The following is a 13,767-nucleotide window of genomic DNA, read 5'->3' on the forward strand; positions in this document are numbered from 1 at the left end:
CCACTACCATCGGGTAAAGTTACAGTAGAAGAATGTTCTTGGATAGCGAGTTTAATGTGTCTCGGCGCTTTGGTTGGAAATTCATTCTTTGGAACCATTTCCAGTAAATTTGGCCGAAAAATTGGAATGCTTTCCCTTACGCTTCCGACTATTGTGAGTACAAAAAAAGGTGTTTGTGCATAAAAAAACGCCAAAACATGAAACTATTTAAATTTTGTAGATTGCTTGGACGCTTGTGATATTCGCTCAAAATGTGTACTACCTTTATGCTTCTCGAGCAATTAATGGATTCGTTGGTGGAGGTGTGTTCGTGATAATACCAGTTTACTTATCAGAAATTGCAAGTGATCGGTAAGCGAATTGTGTGATTTCCATTTCTTTCAGATAATAATTAAGTGACCATGATAAAACAATAATGCATATTCGTTATCGTTCATTTCACAGCGTAAGAGGAGCCCTGGGATCAATGTTGGTTTTAACATGTAATATAGGTGCATTGTTGGCATTTGTATTTGGTGCCTATCTCAATTATTTCACAACTCCAAAATTCGTAATTGCTCTGATGGTTGTAAGCGCCATTGCCATCTGGTTCTTACCGGAAACCCCACCATTTCTCTACTCAGTGAATAAAATAACGGTGAGTGTGTACACAATACATCACATGATAATTATCTTATACATTTTTTCTTATCACATGCTCACATGAGAATGTAACGAGATATAAGTTCCAAAAATGTGATGTTGCAAGTTTTTAAATGTTAACTAATATTTTAGGAAGCGGAAAAATCAATTCGATTTTATCAAGATTTGAAAGGAAAAGAAAACGACTTTCAAATACTTCAATTTGAATTGAACAAACTGAAAAACACTGTCGGAGGTGGCGAAAAAAATGAAATCAATACAAATTCGTTTAGCTGGTCCGATATAACAAATGGTCCGGGCAAAAAAGCGATGATAATCGGAATAGTTTTGGCATTGTTGAATCAATTTTGTGGTTGTTTTGCAATGTTGCAATATACTGCAGACATTTTTACAGCGGCTGGTTCGAGTATGGAACCAAATGACTCAGGTAACATATTCGATCCGACATATTTTGTTGTAAATTAACTTATATTATTGTGAATTTATAGCGATTTTAGTCGGTCTGCTGCAGCTGATAGGAAGTGCGATACCTTCAGTTCTTGTTGATCGAACTGGCAGAAAGGTAACAGTTTTATTATTTTTATTGTTTCCGTCTATCGATCGGAGGGCGATTATCTAAATATAAAAGCAAAAAAAAAACGTGCAATGATGTTGACGCCCTACGGAAGAATGGAGAATGGAGGGTATCGTTATGTATTCAAACAGATACATTCACACTATTGGTATTTATAATGTTTTCGTAGGACATCACCATCATCGTACGTAAAACTTGAAAATCGCTCTTCGCTATTGATTTATACATCAAATGTTGGTTTTAGTTTTTATTCTTAGTATCAACCATTGGTATCGCTTTGGGTCTGACCACACTTGGAACATATATGATGCTAAAAGGCTTGGGTTATCCAGTTCAATCATTCAGTTGGATTCCTATCGTTGGCTTTTCATTCGTTATATGTATTGCGAATTTTGCCGTTTTAACTCTGCCTTTCTTGGTCATCTCCGAGATTATGCCGGTGAATTTGAAAAGTTTCGGACCATCAGTGTGTATGATTATTATGTGGGCATCTGCATTCCTTATTATCAAATGTATGCCTCTTATGACGGCAGCGTTGGGATTGAATGGAGTAATGTATTTCTTTGCTGGCATTTGTTTGTCTTGTGCCATCTTCATTATGTTATGTATTCCAGAAACAAATGGTAAATGTCACGAATTTCATAATTTTTATTAAATTCCAGTGATTCTTTTTTTAAATAATTTTCATTCTTTTGTGATTCTAGGAAGGAGCTATGATGAAATTATGCAATTGCTCGAATAGGATTAGCTTTAAGATAAGATAGATTATCAACCATAGTATATTAATATAAAAATTTAATAAAAAAAAATTGATTCGGAAATAAATAAACATAATTTTTGTCATGATGGAATGTTAGCTAAATATTTATATTTTTATAAATCTTGTGATTCAAAAATGGACAGAATATTTAATCGGTACAAAGAGTACTGTTTATCAGAACAGTATATATGAAGGGAACTCAGAAGTTTCGGAGGAGCAGAGTTTAAAATGATTGTCCGAGAATGAATGTGAGTCTTCTCGTGAGAGTTTATTGAAATGTAGCACCGCCATACTAAAATTGCTGACAGTCAGCATTTTTTGTATGGCGGTGTTACATTTCAATAAACTCTCACGAGAAGACTCACATTCATTCTCGGACATTCAAATATTAAAAGTTAAAATATATCTAAAACTTTAATTCTTTTTTCAACTTCAGTCTCTGAATAAATGAATACGTAAATATTTAATGAATCAGCCGATTTTATGTTGATCACATATTGAAATGGTTTGTTAGATTGTAACATTTGTTTAGTAAATCAAGTTACAAATCCCGATCTGGTTACAGGTGGTGCTGTAATCAGCTTGATATAACCGAAATATCATGGTCCATTGACGAAGAAATGCGGCCCCATTGGGAGACAAAGCAGAAATTAAAATTTATTGACTCTTCGCCAGTCTGCGTAGTTCTTTTTTAATTATCACGCACTTATGCGTATGTTTGTTTTACTAAAATGTGATTAATAGCCGTATATGATATTTCAGTTGCTATCCATGCGCAAGTACAGGAATGACGTCGAACACAAAACAAACATGTACAAAAATGAGAAAATATTTGAAATTAAGAAAAAAACATTGTGGTATCATGAGCGCGTGATAAATATTTTGTTTGACGCAAAATCTGTTGGAAAAATGTAGATGTAATAGAAACAACAACTTTTGAAATGTTGCTACCATATAACATGCGACTGGCTCCAGACTCCCGACACATGTTAATGAAAATGTTGAATTTTCAAATTCTATTTTTAGGAATATGAAACATGCGCAATTCAAATTATGGAACTTAAGTTTTTATCCAGCCAAATTGTCAATGTAAAAAACTAATCGAAAATGACCAAATAAAAAATGCATCGCCCAAATAAAATGTCAATGATTCTTTTCAATTTGTATTTTAGGCTTAAGCTTAGAGAAAAATCTTTATTATCGTACGATTCTATTTGTCAAAATGTTAGAGTACTCATGTATGCTCACCGATTCATTTGTTTATCAACGTTTGCTCAAATCGCGAATTTAGAGTGTAGACAATGACTCACTTCGTCTGCGCAAGATCGTCAATGATGGTGAAATACGCAAATGGATTAAAATGAATTAGACACATGATATGTTACACATTATTCTCAGGGGCTTTCATGATATAAAGGAAAATATCAAAATTCAAAATATCGTAGCTTTAAAATACATTTTTTGGATTGATGCATTTGATCTGATTGTATATTATAAAAGATACACAGAGATTTCGAATAATACCAAGTGTTTAATAATTGGATAGATATATACATATAATATAAAAAATAGTGGAGTTTACGTTTAGCTGTATATTCCCCCTTAGACTAATAATGTTGTAAATCAAATGTTAAAAAAACAACGTGAGAGACGACTATAAAAATATGTATGTTGTTAAGCGACTGCATGAAAGCATGTTTGTTTTTTTATTCTAATTACTCTTGTTTGCTTTCCAGTCACATGCTTGTTAAATCAATCTTTATCAAATTTAAATTTGAACTCATGAAAATGATTTATGATCAAAAGCGGTGTTTTTCTCGCACATTTTGGCCTATAAAATTGCTTAATTCGCGATTAATTTCAAAAGTTCCACCTTGCAAGTGATCGCTATTACGTGTCACCAAATTTGACTGTTTTTTTGTGAAGTGAGAAAGAAATTACCAAAGCCATGCAAGAATCAAGCGCAAATGTCAAATGTCAGTACTTCGCTGCATTTGTGGGTAAGAATCGAAAGACATCATCAACATCATCAAAGGAATTTTAATTTATTTGTCTATTTTTTTCCAATAGTGAATATGCTCTCTGCTGGATATGGAGTCACAGCCGGCTGGTATAATGGCTATAGAAAATATTTTTGATATTATTGGATATAATATTGTCATAATTTTTGTTATAGGGCGAGTCCCAGCCTTATTCTTCTAACATCGGACGAAACACCATTGCAATCTGGACAAATTACGATGGATGAAGCTTCAGCGGTCGCTGCGCTTACTAGTCTTGGTGGTTTGATTGGAAATATATTTTTTGGATGGATTACAAGCAAATTCGGCCGAAAAAATCCTTTGGTGTTCATGACCATTCCAACTATTGTAAGTTAATCTTTTTTGTTAAATCCAATGAAGTTAAAGGAGTGAAAGAAGATCAACATATTTTTTATAGATAAGTTGGCTACTAATCTTATACGGACAAAACGTTTTTCACCTGTAAGTTTTAAATGTTTTTACTTTTCCGCACACACCTAGTGTGTAAGGTAAAGTATTGGAATCGGTCGAAAAATTAACACCCATAAAAAATGTGTTTTCTGGGTGTTTTTGGGGCCAGGGAACACGAATCTAGCGTTTTTTCGATGTCCGAATGTATGTGCGTACCCTGTACCCTGTACCCTGTACCCTGTACCCTGTACCCTGTACCCTGTACGCTGTACCCTGTACGCAAAAATTTGTTAACACGATAACTTTCAAACAAGAAAAGTAATTCAAAATCTGACTTCACAGGATGATTGGGGGTGCCGAGGAATAGAAACCATTAGATTTTGAGCGACTTTGGTTGATAGAGTGCCGTGTCATGTCTGGTGTGATGCCCATGGCCATCCATGGAAAGGAATTCAATTTTTCTTCCAAAAGTGATATTTAATGTATTCTTAAACACTCAAAAATGTGTATTGGGGGGTTTTTGGGTACGAGAAAACCGAATATGACGTTAGTTATGCGATACAATCAACTTTCGAAACACTTTTCATACAAAAAATTCAAAAAATTTGGATTTTTGTATGGAAGCCATGCCTGTATGATATCGTAATGAGCTGAAACTTTGCACAGGTTATTTTTATCACACATAAATACTATTCCGAGAGTTTGAAGACATTTCAACGAATATTAGGGGCACCTCCCGAACAATATTTTGGATTTTTCGCTCTAAAACGAAATTTTGTATGGGAAGTACCCTTAATATGCATTGAAATTTCTTCAAACTTTCAGAATGTTAACTTTTTGTGAAAAAAATAACCTCTGCAAATTTTCACATGATTACGATATCATATAGGCATGGCTCCGATACAAAAATTCCCATCTTTAGTAGTTTTTGTAAGAAAAGTGCTTCGAAAATTATTTTTATCTAAAACTAATGTCAGATTTAGTTTTCTTTCATGTCGTGGATCACAGTGCGGAAAAGTTCATCTTACGGATGTAAGACATTTTATTTTTTTTTTTTTTTGCACTAATGATCAAAGAACTTGACTATGAAATATTTATTTTAGATACGCATCGCGCATACTTAGTGGTTTTGTAGGCGGTGGAATATTTGTGATAGTTCCTGCATTTTTGTCCGAAATAGCAGTTGATCGGTATGTTTTTGTTCACATGATGAATAATATTGAGACATAAATAAAATAAACAATATTTGCAGTGTACGAGGAGTATTGGGCTCTATGTTGACATTAACGTGCAACGTTGGTATATTGCTTGCTTTCATATTCGGAAAATATCTGGATTATTTTGCAACTCCAAAAATCGTAATTGCTCTTACTGTTGCATGTGCAATTTTACTTTTCTTCTTACACGAATCACCATCAGTCCTTATTAAAGCAAACAAAACCTTAGTAAGTAACATTATGTGCACAGTTTCAAAAAAAAACCTTTGTAACATTAACAGAATTCATTCTTCAGGAAGCCGAAAAATCAATTAAGTTCTATCAAAACTTGAATGTTAATAACGATAAAGATTTCAAGCATCTTCAATCAGAAATGAATAGATTACAAAACACCATCGCAAATGTAAACGAAGATAAAACCAGTGACAATTCGTTCAAATGGTCCGATTTAACAGTTGCGCCTGGTAAAAATGCCATGATGATCGGAATCGTTTTGGTGCTATTGAATCAGTTCTGCGGATGTGTGGCGATGTTAAATTACACTGCAAAAATTTTCAAAGATGCCGGATCAAACATGGATCCAAACATGTCAGCGATTGTCGTGGGAATTATTCAATTGATTGGTGAGCGAACATTTTTGATTGATTGCACCGAGAGAATGGTAATTTGAAGTTGTTTTATTCTTCCATTAGGATCTTATGTGACCACAAATCTTGTTGATCGAGCTGGACGAAAGGTAACATTAAATCCAGCTTTTTCGTTACTTAAAATAATTCGATTCAACTCGATAAATGTGTAATGTCTTTTCAGTTCTTGTACGTAGTATCATCGATTGGAATTGCCTTGGGATTGATTACGCTCGGAACATATATGATGTTGAAAACATCAGGCTACAATGTTGAAATATTCAACTGGGTTCCGATCACTAGTTTTTCATTCGTAATTTTCATCGGAAGTTGGGGAGTTCTAACTCTGCCATTCTTAGTCATTTCCGAGATTATGCCGGAAAAATTGAAAAATTTCGGACCTTCATTCTGTATGATTATTTTGTGGTCTTCACAATTTCTTGTTGTGAAATATTTACCACTTCTCACCGATACTCTTGGATTCCATTATACACTGTTTATATTTGCTGGAGTTTGTTTATTTGGCGCCATGTTCATCATTGCATCAATGCCCGAAACAAAAGGTAAAAACTACGAATTTCATTTACTTTCTATTGAATTTTATTGATTTTCAATATTTGCGTTTGTGATTTTAGGAAGAAGTTATGATGAAATTATGAAAATGCTCCGATAAAGACAAGCACAACGAACAATAATTTATTTTTAGTTTTTTTTTTTTTATAAATAAGAAGGAGATTTGTTGTTCGGACAATCAATGACAACAAAACATTAACAAGTATGAGCAGGTCTTATACAAATACTGTTTTTCAAATAAATTATATCGAACTTATAATCTCATTCAATTGTTGAAGAAATTGCTGCTTTATCAGAAAAGGAGTAGCATTGTAATAGCAAAGCCATTGCAAGCTTAAATAATAAATGCACAAGTGCAATTGAATAATTTACTGTTATTTATTCTAATCTGAATCCAAGCGATTTATGACTAAATCAAATAGAATTAAAAGCTATGTCTACTCCACAGCATGTACATTAGAATTTGTTTTGCAAATATGGTTAATATTAATTTATCGTGCTCATCGTATTTAAAATCCAAATTTGATTCAGTTTCAAAGTGATAAAAGGTCTCATCATATCTTGAAGGTCGCGTAAGCTTGCATACAGATTCTCAGCCTTAAAGACGTATGCAAATAAAGGTTATCAAAGATTTACAAGGAAGACTTTGACTATCAAAGACGGATTTCATGAATTTCAGAGCATATACTGAGCATAGATATATATCCGAGATATTTTGTGAGTATCCGATATTTATCGCAGCCAGACATTATAATGGAGTGAAAACAATAGAAGTGATTGTTATAGGTCTAAGTATAAAACCATTTACATTACTACAATCACTATAACAATAACTTCTATTGTTTTTACTCTATTTCAAAGTCTGGCTCCAATGAATATCGGATACTGACAAAATATCCAGGATATATATCTATGCTTAGTATATGCTCTGATGAATTTACAACGCTGGTAGTTTGAAGACCATATTATTATCGTTGTATACACGAGACAGAGTAAATAATTTTTCACAAATAGAAATGCAATTTAAAGATAAAGTAGAAATAAAATTTAACGTATAAAACCCAGTAATTTGTACAAATACAGTTTACTGTTCATTATTAAACGTTATGGTGAAGATTTGAAGTTTAAAAAAAAAGAAATGTTTGAAATGGTGCCTAAACAAAGTGTAAAATATCAATATTTGGCTACGGTAGTCGGTATATCTAAAATGTTTCTTTTATTTTAAGGAACAATATTTCACACAATTTTTTTATTCACAAACAAACAGTAAATATATTACTAATGGGCTATGGTGTAGTGTGTGGCTGGTCAAGTCCAAATATTGTGCTATTGACATCAGACGAATCTCCGCTATCATCGGGTAAAATCACAATGAATGAAGCATCATGGTCGGCTTCGCTTATTTGTATCGGTGGTTTGGTTGGAAATATATGCTTTGGATTTATTACCAATCGATTTGGTCGCAAAAATCCTTTAATATTCATTACAATTCCAGTGATTGTACGTTCACTTTCTGCTGCAATTGAAAATCTTGAATGACATAAATTGAAAGTTGTTTTCTTTCAGATCAGTTGGCTACTAATTTTATATGCACAAAATTTTTATTATTTGGCCGCAGCTCGGTTATTGAATGGATTTACGGGTGGAGCCATTTACACGATCGTTCCTCCTTTCTTATCAGAAATCGCAATTGATCGGTAAATATCGATCAAATTTATAAAAGTAAATCATCGATTGAATTTTCAAATTCATTTACAGAGTTCGGGGGCTCTTGGGTTCAACTTTGGTTTTGAGCTGCAATATCGGAATCTTACTAGCATTCGTCTTTGGAAATTATTTTGATTTTTACATGACACCAAAGTTTGTCATTGCATCGACAATATTGTGTGCCGTTTTATTGTGCTTTTTCCCCGAAAGTCCGTCGTTTCTCATGAAACAAAACAGAATATCAGTACGTATTGAGTCTTAATTTCAAGATAATTGTAAAGTGAGCGTAATCATTGTTTTTTTTTTTTTTTTTTTTGCAGGAAGCTGAGAGATCGATTCGTTTTTATCAAAATTTAAAAAAAGACGCCGATTATGAAGTGCTTCAGTCGGAAATGAATAAATTGAAAAATTCACTGCAAGGAGACAGCACGAAAAAATCCGTTTCGATAAAATGGTGTGATTTAACAAGTGGAGCCGGTAGAAAAGCCATGACAATTGGCATCGTTTTGGCTGCATTAAATCAACTCTGCGGTTGCTTTGCCATGTTACAATACACTGCTAATATTTTCAAAGAGGCTGGTTCTGCTATGTCCCCAAATATGTCGGCAATTGTTGTTGGCGTGATACAGCTTATTGGTATGGAACAAGCCCTTAACATTTTTAAAAACTGTTTTTCGAATAATATTTGTTGCTCAATCAATTGACATTCTATTGCTCTTTCCGTTAGGATCTTATGTGACAACAGCTCTTGTTGATCGAACTGGGAGAAAGGTACATTTTTCCATATGTATTTTACAGAGGGTCTTAACAAATCAATATTTCTTTGTAGTTTTTGTTTGCAGTGTCAACTATTGGAATTGCTTTTGGATTAATTACTCTCGGAGTGTATATGATGTTGAAAACATCGGGCCACGAAGTTGAAACATTCAGTTGGATTCCGATTGTTAGCTTTTCATTCGTAATATTTATAGCAAGTTGGGCGGTATTAACTCTGCCTTTCTTGGTTATCTCCGAAATTATGCCGGAAAAGTTGAAAGATTTCGGCATGTCATTTTGCATGGCAATTTTATGGTCCACTTCATTTGCCATCATAAAATATTTACCGTTTCTCAACAATGCGCTCGGTTTTCATGGAACTTTGTTCGTATTTGCTAGTGTTTGTCTATCATGTGCAATTTTTATTATCTTATACATGCCAGAAACAAAAGGCAAAAGCTACGAAGAAATACAGAAAACTCTTCGCAAATGAGCCTTGCATTTTTTTCATGAAAATATTTGTTTCTTTGAATAAACCATAAATTAAGTCTTTAAATCCGCTGGAATGAGCTGGAAAATTTATATTCCTATAACATTTCAGTGCTCGTGTTATTACTTTTCTTGCACTTAAAGAGTCTTTTGTCTGACATAACGAAAAATGAAAACCCCCGTAGTTATACAACAAATATCACACTGTCTAATGGGAAGTCAAATTTGTTTAGATAATTAATTATATGACGTCATATGATAAGAGCTGAAAGAATAACGCTTAACGTTTTCTAGTTCTATTTCAAAAGTATCTTTCATCTAATCAATTAAATGAGAGTACATTTAAACAAAATCATTGAATTGTAACAAATTGAATGTCTTGCAAGTAGATCTTAATTGCGAATGGTCATAGAATTTATAAAACGATGATGTTCAATCGTGTTCAATCGAAAATTTATTCATTCAAGTTATAAACGTTCACACTAGTTCAAGTGTGTTTGTTTTAATACTTAGCGTTTGAATTGGTATAAGTTATCTTGTCAAATAAAAGCATTAACGATTCATGATTCTTGGAACAAAAGTACAAAGAAATAAATAATCATTAGCTGTTCAGAACATATTCATAATGTCAGAAGAAGTGAAAAGTGACACCGTATTTTCAGATGTTAAAAGGCAAATATGGGCCACATTAGTAGGTTCGTTTTTTATTATCGTGCTTTGGTGGTGAATTTGCAAGAAAAATCATTTATTTTAATGCAGTGAATTGTATCATTTTGAGCCATGGATGCGCTGTCGGATTTTTCTCACCTGCTTTGTTGATTCTTCGCTCGGAAAAAACACCAATCATCACGGGACCCCTAACAAACGCCCAATCCTCGTGGATTGGATCGATGAGTAGCGTTGGATCAGTATTAGGAACTTTCATTTGTGGTTTTTTATCAGCGTTGTTTGGTTGTAAGAAGGCGATGATATTCTTGGCATTTCCCACAACTATATTTTGGTTATTGATCCATTTTGGCGATACATTTTATAAAATTTTAATTGCAAGACTTATCGGCGGAATAACTGGTGGTGGAATGCAAGCTGGCGTTGCTCTTTTTGTTTCAGAAATATCAAACGACAAGTAAGCAAAGATAGTATTTTTAAGAAAACTCCATAGCCGATTTTATTATGACATCTCATGTTATAGCATGCGCGGTCGTCTTGGTGCATTCACACCCCTTGCTCGAAATATTGGTGTTATGCTTAGTTTTATCGCTGGCGCTATCGTTGAATACCAGTACTGGCCATATATTTTCATTTTTATTCCTATAATATATTTAATTTTACTGTTATTGCTACCAAACACTCCACAACACTACATAGAAAGAGAAGAATTTCATGTAAGTCAAATTGCAAAAACGTATAAAGTAAAATAAAGTATAAAAACATTCTTACAGAAAGCCAAAAGGGCTCTCATCTACTACAAAGGATGTGAAGAAAATAATGAACGACAGCGAACTCTTTTGAACTCTGAATTTGAGCAATTGAAGGCCGTAATTGAGGAAAGAAAAAAGAGCGCAAAACTTGAAATGAAAGATTTTTGCAATCGACCGGTTTTAAAGGGGATTTTTTTCAGTATTGCAATGAGCTGGTTTCTACAAACAACGGGATGCTTCATCATTACAAATTACGCAAGTTTAATATTCGAGCAATCAGGGACAGCCCTTGGAATAAATGTCTCATCTATTGTTTTGGCGGTACGTAGAAACTGACACTTGTTCGCAATTACACTTTACATTTTTAGATTGTACAAATTTTCGGTGGATTGGTGTCGACAAAAATGGGCGATGCTTTCGGAAGAAAAATAACTTTATTCATTTCGCTTTATGGATCGATTGTGGGGCTACTTATATTTGCGGTGTATATGTACTTTCGACAAAATGGATATGATGTATCGAACTATGTTTGGATTCCTATAATCTCTTCATCTCTGATTATTTTTGTTTCTTCAGCTGGAATTATGGCCCTTTCAAATACATGTACAATTGAAAATTTTCCGCCAAAGGTTCGATTTATTTATTACATCAATTTTGCTTGGAACATTTTTTTATGCATCTATTTTTCGATTTTTTTTTTATACAGATTCGAACCGCTGGTGTTGTTTTCTATTCTTTGTGCAACAACGCCGTTGCATTTATTGGAGACAAATATTTTCCAATTTTATTAGAAATAATTTTTCTGCATGGTTTTCTACTGTTTCTTGCATTTAATTGCGTCATTGGCTTGTTTTTCATTGCTTTTATGAAGGAAACAAGAGGCAATTCGCTTGAAAGACCCTAGAATTGTATTAAACACAAGCGTCGAGAACGATACACGATTTTTCATAAGTATTTTTTATGTAGGAATACGGAAAGTTGCGAATGACTTAGTTACGCTACATATAAATATATCAAAAAATCGAGTGGTTGACGTAGAAAAAGACTCACTATTTTTCAATTTCTTAAAGTTTATTTAATTAATGTTGCAGAAAATAAATAATGTCAGATAACGATTAAATTTTCTTAATGCGTGAATCACACAATAAAAAATGATCATTAATCATTGGATGAAAATCAAATCCGTAAGAAATGCAAAATTCCATATATTGTTGCCATGCCAGTAAATGTCAAACTTCTTAAGTGGAAGCTGTCGAAGCGGTGGAAGCTGTAAAACGATCAAAAATTGTATATTAATTCAAAGTGTTGATATAAATCGATAAAAAATGAACACTTTATTTACCGGTTGAAGCAGTTGAAGCAGTTGTTGCAGTTGTTGAGCACCGTTTTCGTCTACAACATTTCTTGCTCTTACATTTTCGGCTACGGGAGCATTTGCTGCATTTGCTGCATTTGCTGCATTTGCTGCATTTACTGCCACTTACTTTCGATCTCTTAACTTTAATACATTTATTCTTTTGAAGGCTGCTACTTGATCGTCTTTTTGATCGTTTTCTTAGCGCATAAGCGATCGGGTCGGCAAGTGCCTCTGCCTATAGATGTCACAAAACCCAAATGTTAATATATTTTTATTATGATGACATTTTATTAACTATTAAGATCGATCATAATACGGGGTATTACGATGCGTATCAATTGATAAATATACAGATGTAATGCAGAATTGCAAATGAGGCATATAACTTTGGTATTATAATACTTGATACGCATCATAATACTACTTTACTCATCGTATTATCAAAGATGTTAATAGTTAATAAAATTACCTCTGGTTCGGCTTCAGGATCGGCCAAAGCAAGTGGCTCTGCTTCAGCATCAGCAAAAGCCAAAGCCTCAGGTTCAGCGTCTGGATATGCGATCGGCTCACAGTAAGCGAGCTAATTCAATAAATAAATCGGATTTTCGTTAAATAAAATATTTTATTGAAAATAATTTGCAGCTTACCACGAACGAAGTCGCGAATAAAAAAATTACAATCTTTGACAACATTTTTAATGTGATTTGATTTGCTGATTTGAATTGAATGATTAAATCGACTCATGTGCTGTATTTTTATACCAAAATTATTACTAATTTCGCTGAAGTGAATCACATTCATTTGGACTAGATTTGGAAGTAAATTTAATAATAAAACTATGGTCCTATTGTTCATGTCGATATTTATTTTATTTGAAAAGTTTTCTATCTAGGTGGTCTGATACCAATAATTAAAGTAAATGAAAAAACACTTGTAACTTTTGTTTTCTGCTTGAACATATTTTTCTTTAACAACCGACATCAATTTGTTTGTACAGTTTGAACACTTGAAAAGTAAACATATATATGGACTTCAGAACTAATCTTTTAAATATCGTTATTTATAGATGACCTCACTAAATTCAATGGAAAAAAAATTAGGTTTTCAATTGGAATGAAGAACTTCACTCAATTTAATTATACTGCGTACTGAAAGAGAAAAGTGAAAAAGAATAGTTATCCAGTGAGAATGTTAAATAACAAATCGTCTTCACATG

At 33.2% G+C, this 13,767-nt stretch overlaps 5 protein-coding genes across 6 annotated transcripts in view; 4 read left to right on the forward strand and 1 right to left on the reverse strand.

The window, feature by feature from the left end:
• LOC116340624 (facilitated trehalose transporter Tret1-like) overlaps nucleotides 1–2,045 on the forward strand; it is a 5,964-nt gene extending 3,919 nt beyond the window's left edge. Inside the window, exons 8-14 of the mRNA XM_031767213.1 lie at nucleotides 4–153; nucleotides 221–351; nucleotides 445–637; nucleotides 775–1,069; nucleotides 1,131–1,204; nucleotides 1,461–1,839; nucleotides 1,921–2,045. Coding sequence (XP_031623073.1) covers nucleotides 4–153; nucleotides 221–351; nucleotides 445–637; nucleotides 775–1,069; nucleotides 1,131–1,204; nucleotides 1,461–1,839; nucleotides 1,921–1,958 — 1,260 coding nt within the window. The 3' untranslated portion in view covers nucleotides 1,959–2,045. The remainder of the gene's footprint in view (nucleotides 1–3; nucleotides 154–220; nucleotides 352–444; nucleotides 638–774; nucleotides 1,070–1,130; nucleotides 1,205–1,460; nucleotides 1,840–1,920) is intronic.
• Nucleotides 2,046–3,854: 1,809 nt separating this feature from the next.
• On the forward strand, nucleotides 3,855–7,191 carry LOC116340497 (facilitated trehalose transporter Tret1-like). Its single transcript, XM_031767032.1, has 10 exons — nucleotides 3,855–3,976; nucleotides 4,047–4,086; nucleotides 4,153–4,345; nucleotides 4,416–4,459; nucleotides 5,512–5,598; nucleotides 5,661–5,853; nucleotides 5,921–6,248; nucleotides 6,318–6,361; nucleotides 6,436–6,814; nucleotides 6,887–7,191. The coding sequence occupies exons 1-10, from the start codon at nucleotides 3,925–3,927 to the stop codon at nucleotides 6,922–6,924; spliced, it is 1,398 nt and encodes a 465-aa protein (XP_031622892.1). The 5' UTR covers nucleotides 3,855–3,924; the 3' UTR covers nucleotides 6,925–7,191.
• Nucleotides 7,192–7,923: 732 nt separating this feature from the next.
• Nucleotides 7,924–9,869, forward strand: LOC116340498 (facilitated trehalose transporter Tret1-like). Of its 2 annotated transcripts, none has more exons than XM_031767034.1 (7): nucleotides 7,924–8,016; nucleotides 8,092–8,324; nucleotides 8,391–8,521; nucleotides 8,583–8,775; nucleotides 8,852–9,167; nucleotides 9,259–9,302; nucleotides 9,361–9,869. In XM_031767034.1, the coding sequence occupies exons 2-7, from the start codon at nucleotides 8,106–8,108 to the stop codon at nucleotides 9,778–9,780; spliced, it is 1,323 nt and encodes a 440-aa protein (XP_031622894.1). In that variant the 5' UTR covers nucleotides 7,924–8,016; nucleotides 8,092–8,105; the 3' UTR covers nucleotides 9,781–9,869. The 2 variants fall into 2 exon arrangements, with proteins under 2 accessions (XP_031622894.1, XP_031622893.1); XM_031767033.1 differs by having other exon boundaries at nucleotides 7,929–8,020.
• A 117-nt stretch (nucleotides 9,870–9,986) lies between these two features.
• Nucleotides 9,987–13,329, forward strand: LOC116340499 (facilitated trehalose transporter Tret1-like). Its single transcript, XM_031767035.1, has 6 exons — nucleotides 9,987–10,471; nucleotides 10,536–10,899; nucleotides 10,966–11,158; nucleotides 11,216–11,515; nucleotides 11,563–11,823; nucleotides 11,901–13,329. Exons 1-6 carry the CDS (start codon nucleotides 10,402–10,404, stop codon nucleotides 12,096–12,098), a joined length of 1,386 nt encoding a protein of 461 aa, XP_031622895.1. The 5' UTR covers nucleotides 9,987–10,401; the 3' UTR covers nucleotides 12,099–13,329.
• Nucleotides 12,241–13,267, reverse strand: LOC116340500. Its single transcript, XM_031767036.1, has 4 exons — nucleotides 13,199–13,267; nucleotides 13,021–13,131; nucleotides 12,537–12,786; nucleotides 12,241–12,461 (listed from the first exon to the last, which is right to left on the reverse strand). Exons 1-4 carry the CDS (start codon nucleotides 13,241–13,243, stop codon nucleotides 12,433–12,435), a joined length of 435 nt encoding a protein of 144 aa, XP_031622896.1. The 5' UTR covers nucleotides 13,244–13,267; the 3' UTR covers nucleotides 12,241–12,432.
• Nucleotides 13,330–13,767: the final 438 nt, after the last annotated feature.

This window comes from Contarinia nasturtii, unplaced genomic scaffold (genome assembly GCF_009176525.2).
Source record: "Contarinia nasturtii isolate CC-2019 unplaced genomic scaffold, AAFC_CNas_1.1 Cnas_scaffold_695, whole genome shotgun sequence".
Lineage (NCBI taxonomy): Eukaryota > Metazoa > Arthropoda > Insecta > Diptera > Cecidomyiidae > Contarinia > Contarinia nasturtii.